The sequence below is a fragment of the Barbatula barbatula genome, assembly GCF_947034865.1.
Source record: "Barbatula barbatula genome assembly, chromosome: 22".
NCBI lineage: Eukaryota > Metazoa > Chordata > Actinopteri > Cypriniformes > Nemacheilidae > Barbatula > Barbatula barbatula.
The window spans coordinates 17,668,434-17,683,311 of record NC_136785.1 but is presented as its reverse complement, the minus strand read 5'-3'; the positions used below and the strand labels follow the sequence as shown (position 1 = coordinate 17,683,311).

General features: G+C 50.4%; 1 protein-coding gene across 1 annotated transcript in view; it reads right to left on the bottom strand.

Annotated features, from left to right (window-relative positions):
- Window positions 1–14,878, bottom strand: part of gabrb2b (gamma-aminobutyric acid type A receptor subunit beta2b) — a 107,353-nt gene that overhangs the window by 40,776 nt on the left and 51,699 nt on the right. The window contains exon 5 of the mRNA XM_079485962.1: window positions 3,595–3,677. Within this exon, the coding sequence (XP_079342088.1) occupies window positions 3,595–3,677 (83 nt within the window). The remainder of the gene's footprint in view (window positions 1–3,594; window positions 3,678–14,878) is intronic.

Genomic DNA, 14,878 nt, shown 5'->3' with positions numbered 1-14,878 from the left:
ACTTGCTAAACCAAGACGTAAGACCTAAGAAGGACCGTAATGAAGGTAGGTCGGTTGGTGCAGGTGCATTTGCAATGGCTTCAACTGAGTCAGGGTTAGGATGTAGTCCCTCTTTTGAGATGTCATGGCCTAGATACCGAATTCTGCTCTGGCCGAATTTGCTTTTCTTCATATTCAGTTTTAGACCAATGTCTGTGAGTCGAGTCATCACTGCCTGTAGATTGGCGTCATGGGTGGCTTTGTTTTGGCCATACACGATGAGATCATCCAAGTAGTTCTGTACTCCTGGTAAACCCTCAAGTACAGTTTTCATCATTTTCTGAAAGGCAGAGGGCGCAGAAGCCAATCCGAAAGGAACCTTTGTGAATTTGAATAACCCATCGTGTGTGATGAATGCAGTCAAATTTTGACTCTCCTCATGGAGAGGGAGTTCATGGTATGCGCTTTGCAAATCAATTTGGGAGAACACTGTAGCGCCTCTGAGCTCTGTGAAACGATCCTCCATATGAGGCAGTGGGTAGCAGTCAGTAATTAACGCTCGATTAGGCTCTCTCAAAACCACACACACCCGAATTTCTCCCGACTTTTTTCTGGTTACGACAATCGGTGACACCCATGGCGAAGCATCAATCTTTTCAATTACTCCATCACCCAGTAACCGATTAATTTCCGTGGAAACCTCCTCCCGTACACTCAGTGGTAGTCTGCGTAGTTTGTGCTGCACTGGTTTTACAGACTCATCAATCTGTACTTTGTGCACAAATCCTTTGACACATCCTGGTGAGCTGGCTGCTGCATTACATATTTCTAGCACTGGTGAAACAACGGGGCTCGATAATGTAACAATCCTATCCCCCACAATGTGACATTTTAGGGCTTTAATTAAGTCCATGCCCAAAAGTGGTGAACCCGTTTTAACCACATATAAATTTGCTGTGGTTGCAACACCGTCATGTGACACAGAAACCGTGAAACAGCCTAAAGTTGGTAATTGTTCACGTGAGTATGTAACTAACCTCACTTGAGGTTCCTTCAGTTCACAATTTGCAAAGTGTTTCATGAACAGGGTCTCTGGAAGGATGGACACACTTGATCCTGTATCAACAATCAAATCCAGTGGTATTTTATTTCCTTGCGGTGCTTCTAACTGTACTTGGCAACGAATTTTGTCATGATACTGATTTACACACAGTACAGTCAGTTCAGGCACCACCACTTCTCTGACAGCAGCAGATTTACATACCTTTGCAAAATGTCCTTTCTTTCCACACTGATGACATGTGGCAGACGCAGCTGGACAAGTGCGTGCGTTGGCCAAGTGAGCGTTTGATCCACAGCGAAAACAGCATCTTTTATTTGAATTCTGTGGCTTCCCAGTTTGTACTGGCATTTTGTCATACTTTTGTTTACCTCTTTTGAAACTGCCCTTTGTCTTCGAGATGGCTTGAACCTGGGCATGAGATGAACCAGTAGTTGAAAGAAGTGTAGCATTTTGTACTGCCGATTCGACTTGCAACGCTAAGGCGGAAGTGCGTTCTAATGTAAGTTCAGGCTCAAGTAACAATCTGTCTCTCACCGCGGCCAGAAAAACCCGTTCAATCAGCTGGTCTCTTAACATTTCGTCTTCCGTTCCTCCGAACTGACAATCCACTGCCAGATGACGTAACTCCGCTATAAACTGACTAACAGTTTCATCAATGCGCTGTGCGCGTTGTCTGAATTTATGCCGTGCAGCGACAACATTCACTCTTGGCGTGAAATGAGCATCAAGTGCCGCCATGGCCTCATCATAAGTTGTACCGCCGTTTGGCAGCGTATAGAAAAGCCTCTGGCCTTCCGTACCGAGACAATGTAAAAGAACTGCACGAAGTCTAGCATCAGGCCATGCGTCACCTCGCGCTCCGATGACAAGTAAGTAGTTTTGGAAAATTTTCTTCCATGTAGAAAACGGTATAGCAGGCTCTCCTACCGTCGGAAGAAAACATGCAGGCATAGGGACGGATGCAGACATCCTCGTCGCCAAAATTTGTAATGTTGAGACTCGTAATCAAAAGAAATAAAACAGACCAGATCAATAGATGTTTTCAACTTCTTTCTCTTTACTTCACACACTTCTTCTCCTTTTTCCCACACATACAATTCTGTCTAACAGCCCCTAACAGACTGGTTCAGTATTGCAGTCCATGAACATAAATCATAGAACATAACAAACTGCACTGCCGCTGATAGTGCCCGACACATCCTACTAGAGCACAGTGGAAAATGTGTGTGTTGTAAACGCTGTGCTTCTGTGGTCACAATAACATTTCTGACAGACTTAAATTTTTTAATTATTTTGTTTTATAGTATATGACACATTGCAATTAAAGTACCCAACTCCGTCAAAATAACCAACCTTAAACATATATCGAAATACAACACAATGTACCTTGAAGAATTGACAAAAACATCATATAAAATAGTAAAACAGTGAAAGAAAAGGTTTTTAACTAATATTTGTTTATCTATTTTTATAGTTCTAGTTGTCACAGTGCACAATGTTGATAGTGTACAGTCAAAGAAAACCGTAATCAATTAATCGTAATAAATTGTCTAGATTTTACTGTAAATTTTGTGAATGTCCTACAACTAACTGAGAGTTCACGTTAAATATTTTCCATGTGCGCCACACTGTTCTCAGAAGAATTCCTTTAAAGAATCTGCCACTTTTGAGAAACTTGGAAGAGGAAGAGCTTGTTAAAAGAAAAAGGCAAAAGCAATAAGAAAAAAAAATCGCTGAAATGATCACAGGATATTTGAAATTGAACATTAGATCAAATTGCAACTAGCCACAGATTTGCCTTAACGTCACATTGCAGTTCTGTCTTTGTGCTGGGAAAACCTTTTTTAGCACAGGGCATTAGCTATGCACAACAGCACAGCCAACGCATTTGAGTTCAGGAGGGTATAATTAGCAAGTGTATGCATATGCCTTCCTGCTCTGATCGAGCTGCAACCGCTTTAATGACAGCAGTCAATGGGCCATGGAAAACAGCAGACACTAAAGGATTCCTGCAGGATCTCCACAGCTTCCCCAGCGTACACCACATATACTGTACAGAGTTGCAATTTAGACCTGATTAAGCCTTTTTTACTCATGGCCTTTGTGACATGTAGGCTGCCATATTCTCTTTATCTCTGGCTTTAGTGAGATGAAGGTCATCCCAATTAAAGTAATGGTGCATAACTGACGGAGCTCTCAGCACACGTGCTCAGAAATGTCTGTAAACCTCTTCCCGCTAAACAAATAGCCTAGAAATCAATATAAAATGGTTATGATTGGATATCAAAATGATCAAGGTTGAAATTATTACATATATATATATATATATATATATATATATATATATATATATATAATAGATACTAGATGAGATTATATATACAGTGTGTGTATATACAGTATATATAATTTATGTCTTTTAATTTCTGTGTTAAATAAACCAGATATTTCTGTGTAAAGTTGTTGCTGTGTAAGCTGAATGATTTTTTTCATGCAAAGAAGTTATTTCTGTATGCATATTTGAGAAAAGATTAGTCTCCTTTGAAACTCACAGCTTTCGATTTCCAGCGTGCAGTTTTGCTCGTCTAGTGGGTATCTGCGCAGGTCCATCATGCAGGCTGCTGTGGTCGTGATCCTGTGTACAAAGAGAGCAGAACTATCAGACACTGTTCTTTTTCCTTTAGATGTACATCTTTGAAATAACCACTTTTGAAATAACCAGTTGTTACTTACGTATACGCTATGACTACAATGCACATCTTAAATGTTTTTTATGCTCAGTATATAATGTAAATACAGTCTTGTTTCCCCTTGAAAACAGACAGAAAGCATGAAAAATGGACAGTAAGGAAGTATGAGTGAAGTGGTGCAAAATATGTAAGACAGTACTCCAGGATTGATGAGTGAAAATCTGTGTCCTACTTTCTAGCTGTGCTTGAATCACCTTGCTTCCATGTCTTACAGGAACTGTAGTTCCCATAGCCACTGGGACTAGCATAAAAAGAGGGCAAGCAGTAGGGATATAAATATCTGTATATTTTGTATTAATAGTAGTTCTGGTACATATACAGCAATAAGGACTTTAGCTTCAGCTTCTTCCTTTTCTCCCTTTAAGGTTTCATTATAAACCACTGATACATCACAGTGGATGTCTCAATAGCTAAAAGCAGCGAGTATAACACATACTAAAACTTATATTGTGCCTCTGAAGAGCATGCTTTAGAATGTACCGTATTCTGCTTGCAAAATATTTTGAGATGGGGTTCGCCCCTGAGAACCTATCATCTTCTGACTATTTTGAAAAGGCCAATGAAATTGGCGAATGAAATTTGCATGCCGGGCTCCACCCCCGGATATCCGGGTATAAAAGGGGAGCCGGCGTGCTCATTCATTCACCTTTTGTGCTGAGGAGCCTGAGAGCATCTCACGATCGCTGCAGCGGACGGCTAATGTTGTGGCATGAGGGTAACCGAGACGTTCCCTTTCTGTCGGTCTCTCGACGTTGTGTCGAACCGACAGATGGGGTTCCTATTGAAAATGCCACAGCACTAAGCCGCGTCACAATCTCTAGCGAAGCGACGTTGACCGGCCTGGGCGAGCCACACGTGAGTGCTATCGCGAAATTTGTAACCTTCCAGTGGGCAGGAAGGGGCTCCCAGAGCTTTTGGCAAAGATGAGTAGCCCCTGCCCTCGGCCACCACAGACGGAGGCCTTGTTCTCTAAACGAGAAGCCGTCCGGTACCGGAGGGCTACTGGGTAAGCGCTGTTCCCTCAATGTGGACGTGCGCTACGGAGACCACTTCCCACCATAGGGGGGAATACAGTGGAGACACCAACATGGTCTCACCAAATAGGGGAGAACTCATGGGAGGTATGTGCGGAATGCCGCAAGGTGGATGTCCACCTGGGGGAGGTCATGGGTTGCCACGCGGGGAACCACCTCATGACGACATCTCAGACGGAACCACCCTAGTGGGGGGTTACTACGTGTGGGGCACTAGGTCCAGTTAGAGCTATATGTAATAACTCAGCTTGATACCCGGCCATAGGCGGCAAGGCTGCTCCGCCCAGCCCGCCGCCCTGAGTGCTTATTGATGGATGGACGGACTGCCTATTCTTCACCCTTGGGAAAAGAAGGCCTCCCAGCCCATAGCGCACTGATCCACCTAAGAAGGCGAATGGCGCTATGCGCAGGCGTACGCCCTACGACTGCTGGTCTCACCTGTTGGCAAGACTCGAGCTGCCGACTCCCCACGGAGGTTGCAAGCCTCTGCGAGGTATAGCATAGCCCAACCCGCAACTCTACAGATGTCTGCCAGAGAGGCGCACTGAGCCGATGCCCACGAGGAGGCCACACCCCGAGCGGAGTGTACCGTCACTCAAATGGGCACGGGCTAGGATCGGCACGCCGTAGTGACGGCGTGTGCGATCCAGCGCGACAACTCTCCTCGGAGACAGCACTCCCGTTGCTGACCTCCATAACAGACAAGAGCTGCTCAGGGCCTTGAAGCCCTCCGTGTGGTTCGAGTAGAGGCGCAATGCGCTTACTGGACACCCCACGTACAGGTTGGGTCTTTCTCCGGTGTGGGAGCGCCTGCAAGTTCAACACCTAGTTCCCAAAGGGGGGCGACGGAACTTTGGGCACGTAAGTCGGCCGGGGTCTCAGGATCACGTGAGAGTCACCGTTCAATTTTGGCAGGTTGAATTTTGGCAATCGGTGGACACGGAATGCTTGCAGGTGCCTCACCCTCTGGACGGACTCGAGCCCCAGCAGGAGAGCCAACCCCCCTCGCAGAACGAGGAAGGGGGCTCTCCGCAGGGCCCGAAAAAAGGGGACCCAAAGGTCCACCTTAAGGTCCCACGAGGGTACGGGGCGCGGACGAGGCCTTAGCCCCTCGCGCCCTAGAGGAACCTAATAATCAGGTCATGCCGCCCCAGAGGCTCACCAGCAACTGGTACGTGATAACCACGACAGCGGGTACCCACGCTCCAATGTGGAAGGGGAGATTACTCCCCAGCCTCTTCTGCAATAGGACAGCACGTTCCTGAGCGAGCAATTCCGGGGGTCTTCTCTTCGAGAACAGCACCAGGACGAGAAGGGGCGCCACTTAAAGGCATCCAGCCTTGTGGGCATGGCCCTTGCCTGAGTGATAGTCTCCACCACTGTGGGGGGTAGATCATCCAGGAACTCCTCGTCCCATCCAGGAGCCAGACCCAAAGATCCGGCTCGAATGCCACAACGTGCCCATCCCCTGCGAGTAGGCCCTTCGCCAGGGGATTTGGCCAGGGGGAGCAATGAAGCTCACTGGGGGGAAGCGTACTTCCGCTTGTCCGGCGGCCAGCTGCGCGCTAGGGCCTCTGTGTCGAGGGGGGGGGGGCCTCGTCCAGGGAGTGCCCAGCGGTACTGGGTGGTGTTCAGGGAGGCAACAGGTCCACCTGTGCCCGCCAAAACCACACCCAAGCCGGCCCGCAGGGGTGGAGTCGTCAATTCCCACGAGGTTTCAACTGACGAGAGAGCCCTTGGCTGTCTGGTTCAGGACACCCGGTGGGCGTGTGACATGCAGGGGCTTTGCCACCTCCTGTCTCCACGGGAGGAGGCGTTTGGGCGAGTTGCGATGACTGCAGCGAGCGAATGCCACCCTGAGGTTTAGTACGCTACGCCGGTCGTGCTGTCCGGGCCAGTATGCTGGGTCTGCACGAGAGGCCGGAGCCTCATCAGTGCAAGCAGGACAGCTAGCAACTTGAGGGCAGTGATATGCCAACGCAGGCGGGGGCCCGTCCAGCGACCCGACACTGCGTGCCCGTTGCACACCGCACCCGCACCCCGTAGGGAGGCGTCTGTCGTTACCACGACCGGCCTCAAGACCTGCCCGGGGTTAGGATGCGACGGCAGCAGGCGTAATGACGATACGCCTACTGCCAGTGCGCCACGCTCTCCAGGGAACTCTTCTCTGTAGTCAGTGCTGTCGCGGTCCCATGTGCGTCAACCCGAGGGGGACAGGCCACCCCCGAGGACACCATGCACAGGAGCCTCTGAAACTGATTTCAGGGGACCGCTGGCTGCTGCCTGAAAGTTCAAGCAGCTCAGCACTGACTGTGCGTGCTCGAGAGCGAGCACGCCGTCATGGAGACAGTGTTGAGTTGTCTACCAGGAAAAGGGGAGCTCTGCGCCAGGGAGAGCTGCTCTTTTTCCTGGCTGACTCGTTACTGACATGCTAGCCCCTCGACAGTGCCGAGGGGACTGGACATGAGAGAATGCGGTCAGTTGTCATGAACCACTCCTGGCGTCTGACAGAACATCCCTGCCTCTGCTGAGGTAAGAGGATGCCCGAAGTCCGGCGGAGGTCTGGCGAACTGGATCGAATGCCGAGACGGACCACACTCCCAGCCACCGTGATGGTTTTAAATGCTAACCAAGCACCCAGAGACCTCACAGGGGGGGCTACGATCTGCTTCATCAACCCGTGGGGGTTGGTTCAATGACTAGCAGTGCTGGTCCCACCCGGGGGGAACAGCTTCGCTAAATCACCTGCCAGGCGATGGCGCAGCTCGACGCACCGTCGAAGCGAGAGTGCTGAGGGCTGCTTTATACTCGCCATTGCGTGCCGCCACGACGCAACGTCGAGTTGCCGAACACCATCTTTCAGAGGGTGAGAGCGGCTGCAAGTGGGACCCAGAGAGAGACCTCTCCTTGTGAGAAGGCGGGCACTAGGCCCCCGAAGGGGCCCAGAAGGTGTTGGGACGCGGCAGGGACCGCCCCAGTCCGACCATCCAGCTACCAATGCTGGGTCGGGCCCGATGGTTCAATCTCTCTAGGTGGTCCTTCTCTCGACGTCTTCCTCCAGGGGGCCACCTGCGGGGGCACCAGAACCGGAGTCGACGCTGGAGAAGGCCGGGGCTGCTGTGGGCAGACCACGTGCGAGACCTCGACGGCCGCCGGGTCACAGCAGGCCGGTCTGTTTCTACACTGTCAAAAGTTTGCTGGAGCAGTCCTTGACAGCGCCACCAATCAGCCGACCTTGCGAGAGGGGAGTCGGGAAAGTGGCCTTTCTCGACATCGCCCACCTGCGCAAGATTGAGTCAGAGGCGTCTTTCCGGGCCACTGATGTGGACATCGTCCGACCCAGCCTGCGCTGCCACCGTGGTCCCCGGAGGGCCAGTCGGCGGCGGCACTACTTGGGTCGGTCTTACCCCGTGGGGCTCTCTTTAGCGCCCTGGCCTGCAGGATGGCCATGGCGTAAGAGTGGTGGCAGCTTGGCCCATGGCACTGCCAGCCTCAACACCAGAGATGTCGAGACCTTACATGCCCTGGACGGTGAGTCTAGGTCAAGCTCCCCAGGTGGCCGCCATCTGCGGATACCCGCGACTGCATGCTCCACCCAGGGTGCATTGACATAGTCCCTAGCTGCCTCCCCGCCCCGAGGGAAGAGAGGGCGATAGAGTCAGCTAGACGGAAGCGCGCCGAAGGGGGCGTTCCAGGTCTTACTGAACTCCTTATGCAGCTCGGTAAAACTTGGCACTTGAGCCGGGCACGGCTTGGAGTCGCGCCTGGGCCCAATGTGCGAAGTACCCAGCCATCTCAAGCTCCAACTGTTTTGACCCTCCGTGGCAGGCGTGGATGAAGGGAGTCGTGGGACGCCCCGTCCGACTCCGGTACAGAGCTTACCGGGCACCCTTTTGCTTCTCCGTAGCTGGCCACACGACGAGTGGGCCGGACTAAGAAGAAGCAGAGGCACAGGGATGCGGCAGCCTTCCCATCAGTCGGCATGTCCAGTCCTGCCTAGCCACAGGCATCCAGTCCTATCCAGCAGTCGGCATTCCAGCCGACATCCAGTCCTGCCCAGCCACAGGCATCCAGTCCTGTCCAGCAGTCGGCTTTCCAGCCGACATGCAGTCCTGCCCAGCCGCAGGTGTCCAGTCCTGTTCAGCCGGTGACTCAGCCAGCCTCTCAGCCGGTGACGTCGCCGGCCTCTAAAGTTTTATCCACCGTTTGAGAATAATGGTGGCTATGTTGAAGGTTTTTTTTATTATTATTTCTGGGTCATATCCGTATCTGCCAACACTGTCGTATTGGCAGAGATTCTCACATCTGTTTATTTATGGAACCTCTCGTAACATTTGAGACCTGACATAGCGATGAACTTCTGTCTTGGTTCTCAGTCTCAAATGCTGATAGGTACTTTCATGTATCATTAAACACCATAGAACTATAGGCTATATGCTATACAAACTATACGCAAAGCCTTGCCATCGCATCCAGGAAACAAACCCATTACGTGTCTAACCAAATTCACAGAAGGCTCTAACTTAAGTTTACTACGCAAACTGCTATCCAATCATAAGTCTTCAATGCGGCCAGCCCTTACAAACCGAGCGTTTCTCCAGCCCGGCCTCAAAACCAGTGTAGAAAACAGCCTATTACTTATTGATTTTGATGTTTTCGAATATAAAAACCATGTGAGGGTGGAAATGGGACAGTGTTTATTTGCAGCTATCATATGTCATGTCATATATAATATGTAGTGTGGCCTTGAAACTTTAATATGTCTATGTTATTATGAATAAATGCCTGAGACATACAGTGCGGCTTCTGTGCATGCATCAAACAAATTGTTTCTGGCTATATGCATCCATGTATTAGTTTGGGGGGTGGAAATGGGACAGATAGGTGAAACAAAACTGCCCTAAAGTACCTCAACCCATGTTAAATATCATAATTGAAATTCTCAAAACTACTTGTTCAAACCTCACGTCATGTTGTCGCTTGTGCACATGAAAAAAGCAGTTTCTCTTTTCTTTGAACAAGTTGCAAATGCTTTGGATCGTCCATGCAAATGATTTTGTACTATTCTCGGCTGTTTCCTACATTATCAATTGCTTATGTCATGGTTGATCAAAATGTATTATAATGGGTCTCTGTTGAATAGTATCATCCCCACGACATTTATGCATTAGTTTAAAATGAACAGTAATTATACTTTACATTAGCAGTGACATTATATCTTACTCAATTTAGTAGTTTGCCGTATTTGTAAAACTGAGGTTCCCTTTCTGTCGGTCTCTCGACGTTGTGTCGAAGCCGACAGATGGGGTTCGCCCTTGAGAACCAATCATCTCTGACTATTTTGAAAAGGCCAATGAAATTGGTGAATGAAATTTGCATGCCGGGCTCCGCCCCCGGATATCCGGGTATAAAAGGGGAGCCGGCGTGCTCATTCATTCACCTTTTGTTCTTCGGAGCCTTCGGTTCTGGTGGAAGCCACCACCTCGTTTGCTTCCCGTTCTGTGACCGCAGCGGCTACGGCCCTGCCGTCAGCGGCGGCGAGCAGCGAGGGTGATGTGGGGATTATCGTGAGCGTTAATCCGTTAGCCGGTCGGCTCGCGGACCGCTCGCGCCCCGTCTCGCTTGTTTAGCAGTTCCCCAAGGATGGTCCTAAGCCATCTTATTCCTCAGCCATGCGCTCGGACACGAGCCGTGGAGATGAGGTGTCTCTGGCAACATCGGAGAGCGACCTGCTGGCATCAGACTCTGGCGATTCCCTGAAGCTCCCTCCCTCGGGAGGTCGAGCACAGGTGAGAGCAGACGTCAAGATGTCAGCCATGCTCGCTCGGACCGCCGTGAGCGTCGGGTTGCGGTGCAGTCCTGGTGCTCGCGGCTGGGTACTTCGCACATTGGGCCCGGCTCAAGTGCCAAGTTTTACCGAGCTGCATAAGGAGTTCAGTAGGACCTGGAGCGACCCCTTCGGCGCGCTTCCGTCTAGCTGACTCTATCGCCCTCTCTTCCCTCGGGGCGGGGAGGCAGCTAGGGACTATGTCAATGCACCCTGGGTGGAGCATGCAGTCGCGGGTATCCGCAGACGGCGGCCACCTGGGGAGCTTGACCTAGGCTCACCGTCCAGGGCATGTAAGGTCTCGACATCTCTGGTGTTGAGGCTGGCAGTGCCGTGGACCAAGCTGCCTCCACTCTTACGCCATGGCCATCCTGCAGGCCAGGGCGCTAAAGAGAGCCCCACGGGGTAAGACCGACCCAAGTAGTGCCGCCGCCGACTGGCCCTCCGGGGACCGCGGTGGCAGCGCAGGCTGGGTCGGACGATGTCCACATCAGTCCCCTCGGCCGAGATGTCCAGTGGCTTCGACAGCCGCACTTCATCATCCCCAAAACCAGGGGTCGCTGCATACCTTGAGCAGCACCTTGCAAGGGTGCCGTTCGGGAGGCGCAGAAGCGCGTCCTGGTGTCTGTCAGACGCCAGGAGTGGTTCATGACAACTGACCGCATACTCTCATGTACAGTTTCCCTCGGCACTGTTGAGGGGCTGGCATGTCAGTAACGGGTCAGCCGGGAAAAAGAGAGCAGCTCTCCCTGGCGCGGAGCTCCCCTTTTTCCTGGTAGAGAACTCAACACTGTCTCCATGACGGCGTGCTCGCTCACGAGCACGCACAGTCAGTGCTGAGCTGCTTGAACTTTCAGGCAGCAGCCAGCGGTCCCCTGAAATCAGTTTCAGAGGCTCCTGGGCATGGTGTCCTCGGGGGTGGCCTGTCCCCCTCGGGTTGACGCACATGGGACCGCGACAGCACTGACTACAGAGATGAGTTCCCTGGAGAGCGTGGCGCACTGGCAGTAGGCGTATCGTCATTACGCCTGCTGCCGTCGCATCCTAACCCTGAGCAGGTCTTGAGGCCGGTGGTGGTAACGACAGACGCCTCCCTACGGGGTGCGGGTGCGGTGTGCAACGGGCAAGCAGTGTCGGGTCGCTGGACGGGCCCCCGCCTGCGTTGGCAGATCACTGCCTTCAAGTTGCTAGCTGTCCTGCTTGCACTGATGAGGCTCCGGCCTCTCGTGCAGAGCCAGCATACTGGCCCGGACAGCACGACCGGCGTAGCGTACTAAACCTCAGGGTGGCATTCGCTCGCTGCAGTCATCGCAACTCGCCCAAAAACGCCTCCTCCCATGGAGACAGCAGGTGGCAAAGCCCCTGCAGGTCACATGCCCACCGGGTGTCCTGAACCAGACAGCCAAGCGCTCTCTCGTCAGTAGACGCCTCGTGGGAAGTGACGACTCCACCCCTGGTGGAGACAGCAGGTCGAAAAGCCCCTGCAGGTCACACGCCCACCGGGTGTCCTGAACCAGACAGCCAAGCGCTCTCTCGTCAGTTGACACCTCGTGGGAAGTGACGACTCCACCCCTGGTGGAGACAGCAGGTGGCAAAGCCCCTGCAGGTCAAACGCCCACCAGGTGTCCTGAACCAGACAGCCAAGCACTCTCTCGTCAGTTGACACCCCGTGGGAAGTGATGACTCCACCCCTGCAGGCTGGCCTGGGTGTGGTTTGGGCGGGCACAGGGGGACCTGTTGCCTCCCTGAACACCACCCAGTACCGCTGGGCACTCCTTGGACGAGGACCCCCTCGACACGGAGGCCCTAGCGCGCAGCCTCCAGTGGAGACAGCAGGTGGCAAAGCCCCGGCATGTCACACGCCCACCGGGTGTCCTGAACCAGACAGCCAAGCGCTCTTTCGTCAGTTGACACCTCATGGGAAGTGACGGCTCCACCCCTCCGGGCCGGCTTGGGTGTGGTTTGGGCGGGCACAGGGGGACCTGCCTGCCCACTGGAAGGTTACAAATTTCGCGATAGCACTCACGTGTGGCTCGCCCAGGCCGGTCAACGTCGCTTCGCTAGAGATTGTGACGCGGCTAGTGCCGTGGCGTTTTCAATAGGAACCCCATCTGTCGGCTTCGACACAACGACGAGAGACCGACAGAAAGGGAACGTCTCGGTTACGTATGTAACCTCTGTTCCCTGATGGAGGGAACAAGACGTTGTGTCCTTCATGCCACGACAATAGCCGTCCGCTGCAGCAGTCACGAGATGCTCTCAGGCTCCCCTTTTATACCCGGATATCCGGGGCCGGAGCCCGGCATGCAAATTTAATTCGCCAATTTCATTGGCCTTTTCAAAATAGTCAGAGATGATTGGTTCTCAAGGGCGAACCCCATCTGTCGGCTTTGACACAACGTCTTGTTCCCTCCATCAGGGAACAGAGGTTACATACGTAACCGAGACGTTTATTTGCAGCTATCATATGTCATGTCATGTATAATATGTAATGTGGCCTTGAAACTTTAATATGTCTATGTTATTATGAATAAATGTTTTTTGGGACATACAGTGTTGCTTCTGTGCATGCCTCAAAGGAATTGTTTCTGGCTATATGCATCCATGCATTAGTTTGAGGGGTGGAATGGTTTCCAACTTCATGAGTAGACCTCAGATAACTGTAAAATCTAATTAAAGCAGGCAGTTCTGCACACCTTTAAGTGTTTATATTTACTCCAAAATTTGTAGTAATGACAATTTTAGAGCGAAAGATTATCTTCGGGCAGAGTTTTAGTCAACAGTGATCCTTCTTTGTGAAAAAGCAAGTTTCATAATTTGTGTCAAATACAACAAACACAGTACATCTGTTCCTTTACAACTTTATTGCTGAACATCTCTTCTTTAAAATGTCACTGCAAATGCTGCTTTCTTAAGGCTGAAGGTGCGCTCATCACATCACATTGCCACAACATATCTTGCCAGCTTGTTCATACTTGTAATATGCTAGTAATATATGAAAAAGATTATATTATGCCTTAAAACACCACTTCCCGAACGCTCATGTCTGTAATTAGTACATTAAGGATCCCAACAATATCGTATCTGTATTGGAATAGTTGTGACGTGAACTCCGCAATTCTCCTTCATTTGGAATGATTATAATTTAGTTATTGTAAAAGTGAGAATGTCCATTAAACATGGGTATATTTCACTCTGTTTACTATTACAGTAGTTAAAAAGCAATTTTTTATCACCAAAGCTCTACTACGCCTGGTTTGTCGGACTGGTTTGTGTGTCAGACAAAATGGCTGTCAGTCACGGGGCACATAATATCGCCGTTATGATTGGTCAGATCGCTGGTGAATCAAACTGCTTGCTATGGGTCAATTAAGTGTATAAGCTGTGAAATTAGCCTTACAGTTTTTTACGATTGCTAAACGACAGTGGGCACAACTGGAGTCACATGTGCAAAACTCTAACTACAGTCTGCACAGCAGCAGTTCATGTGGACCAAACTCTAGTTCGTTTTTCATTGCTTGAACACAGTTTGCAAAACTATAAACACTTATCCCACGACTTTAACCACAACCTGCACAACACTGTGGATTTACAGCACTTTGTTCAAATGCTGACACACTGCTGTCAAAACTGTGAACCACACATTCAAAACAGAATAGATTTCAGCCTTGTGCCTTTCAAACACTGCTGATTGCAATTTCAGGTGAAAGGCTAAGCAGGTGTCTTGTTTTAGACTTGTTAGTGAACACACACATGTCGTGAATCATGGTCTCTCATTGAGAGAGGCAGGGTTGAGGGTGCAGCCCAATCTGCAAGGATCCACAGTGGCTTCTGTAATGCGAATTTTCCACCGTACAAACAGGTGAGAGTTACATCCTTACAGTAAATGAAAACATTACAGGAATTTATTTTCTATTGTAATTATAAAATATTTACACAGATGTATATGACAGTAGTGTGACTGTAAAATATATTTTTACAACAGGACCCAAAGGCTGGCCCCAACAGGAGGAAGAGGAAAAATATTCTCAGATGCGCAGGAAAATGCTATTGTTGACATGGTTGTTGTCAACAATGCAATAAAACTGCGGGAGATTCAAGATAGAGTGCTGGCTGATAATGATATTTTTGAAAATGTTAATTCTGTCAGCACAACAACTATTTCTCGAGTCCTACAGAAACACCAAGTTACAATGAAACAGTTATACACTGTACCATTCGAGAG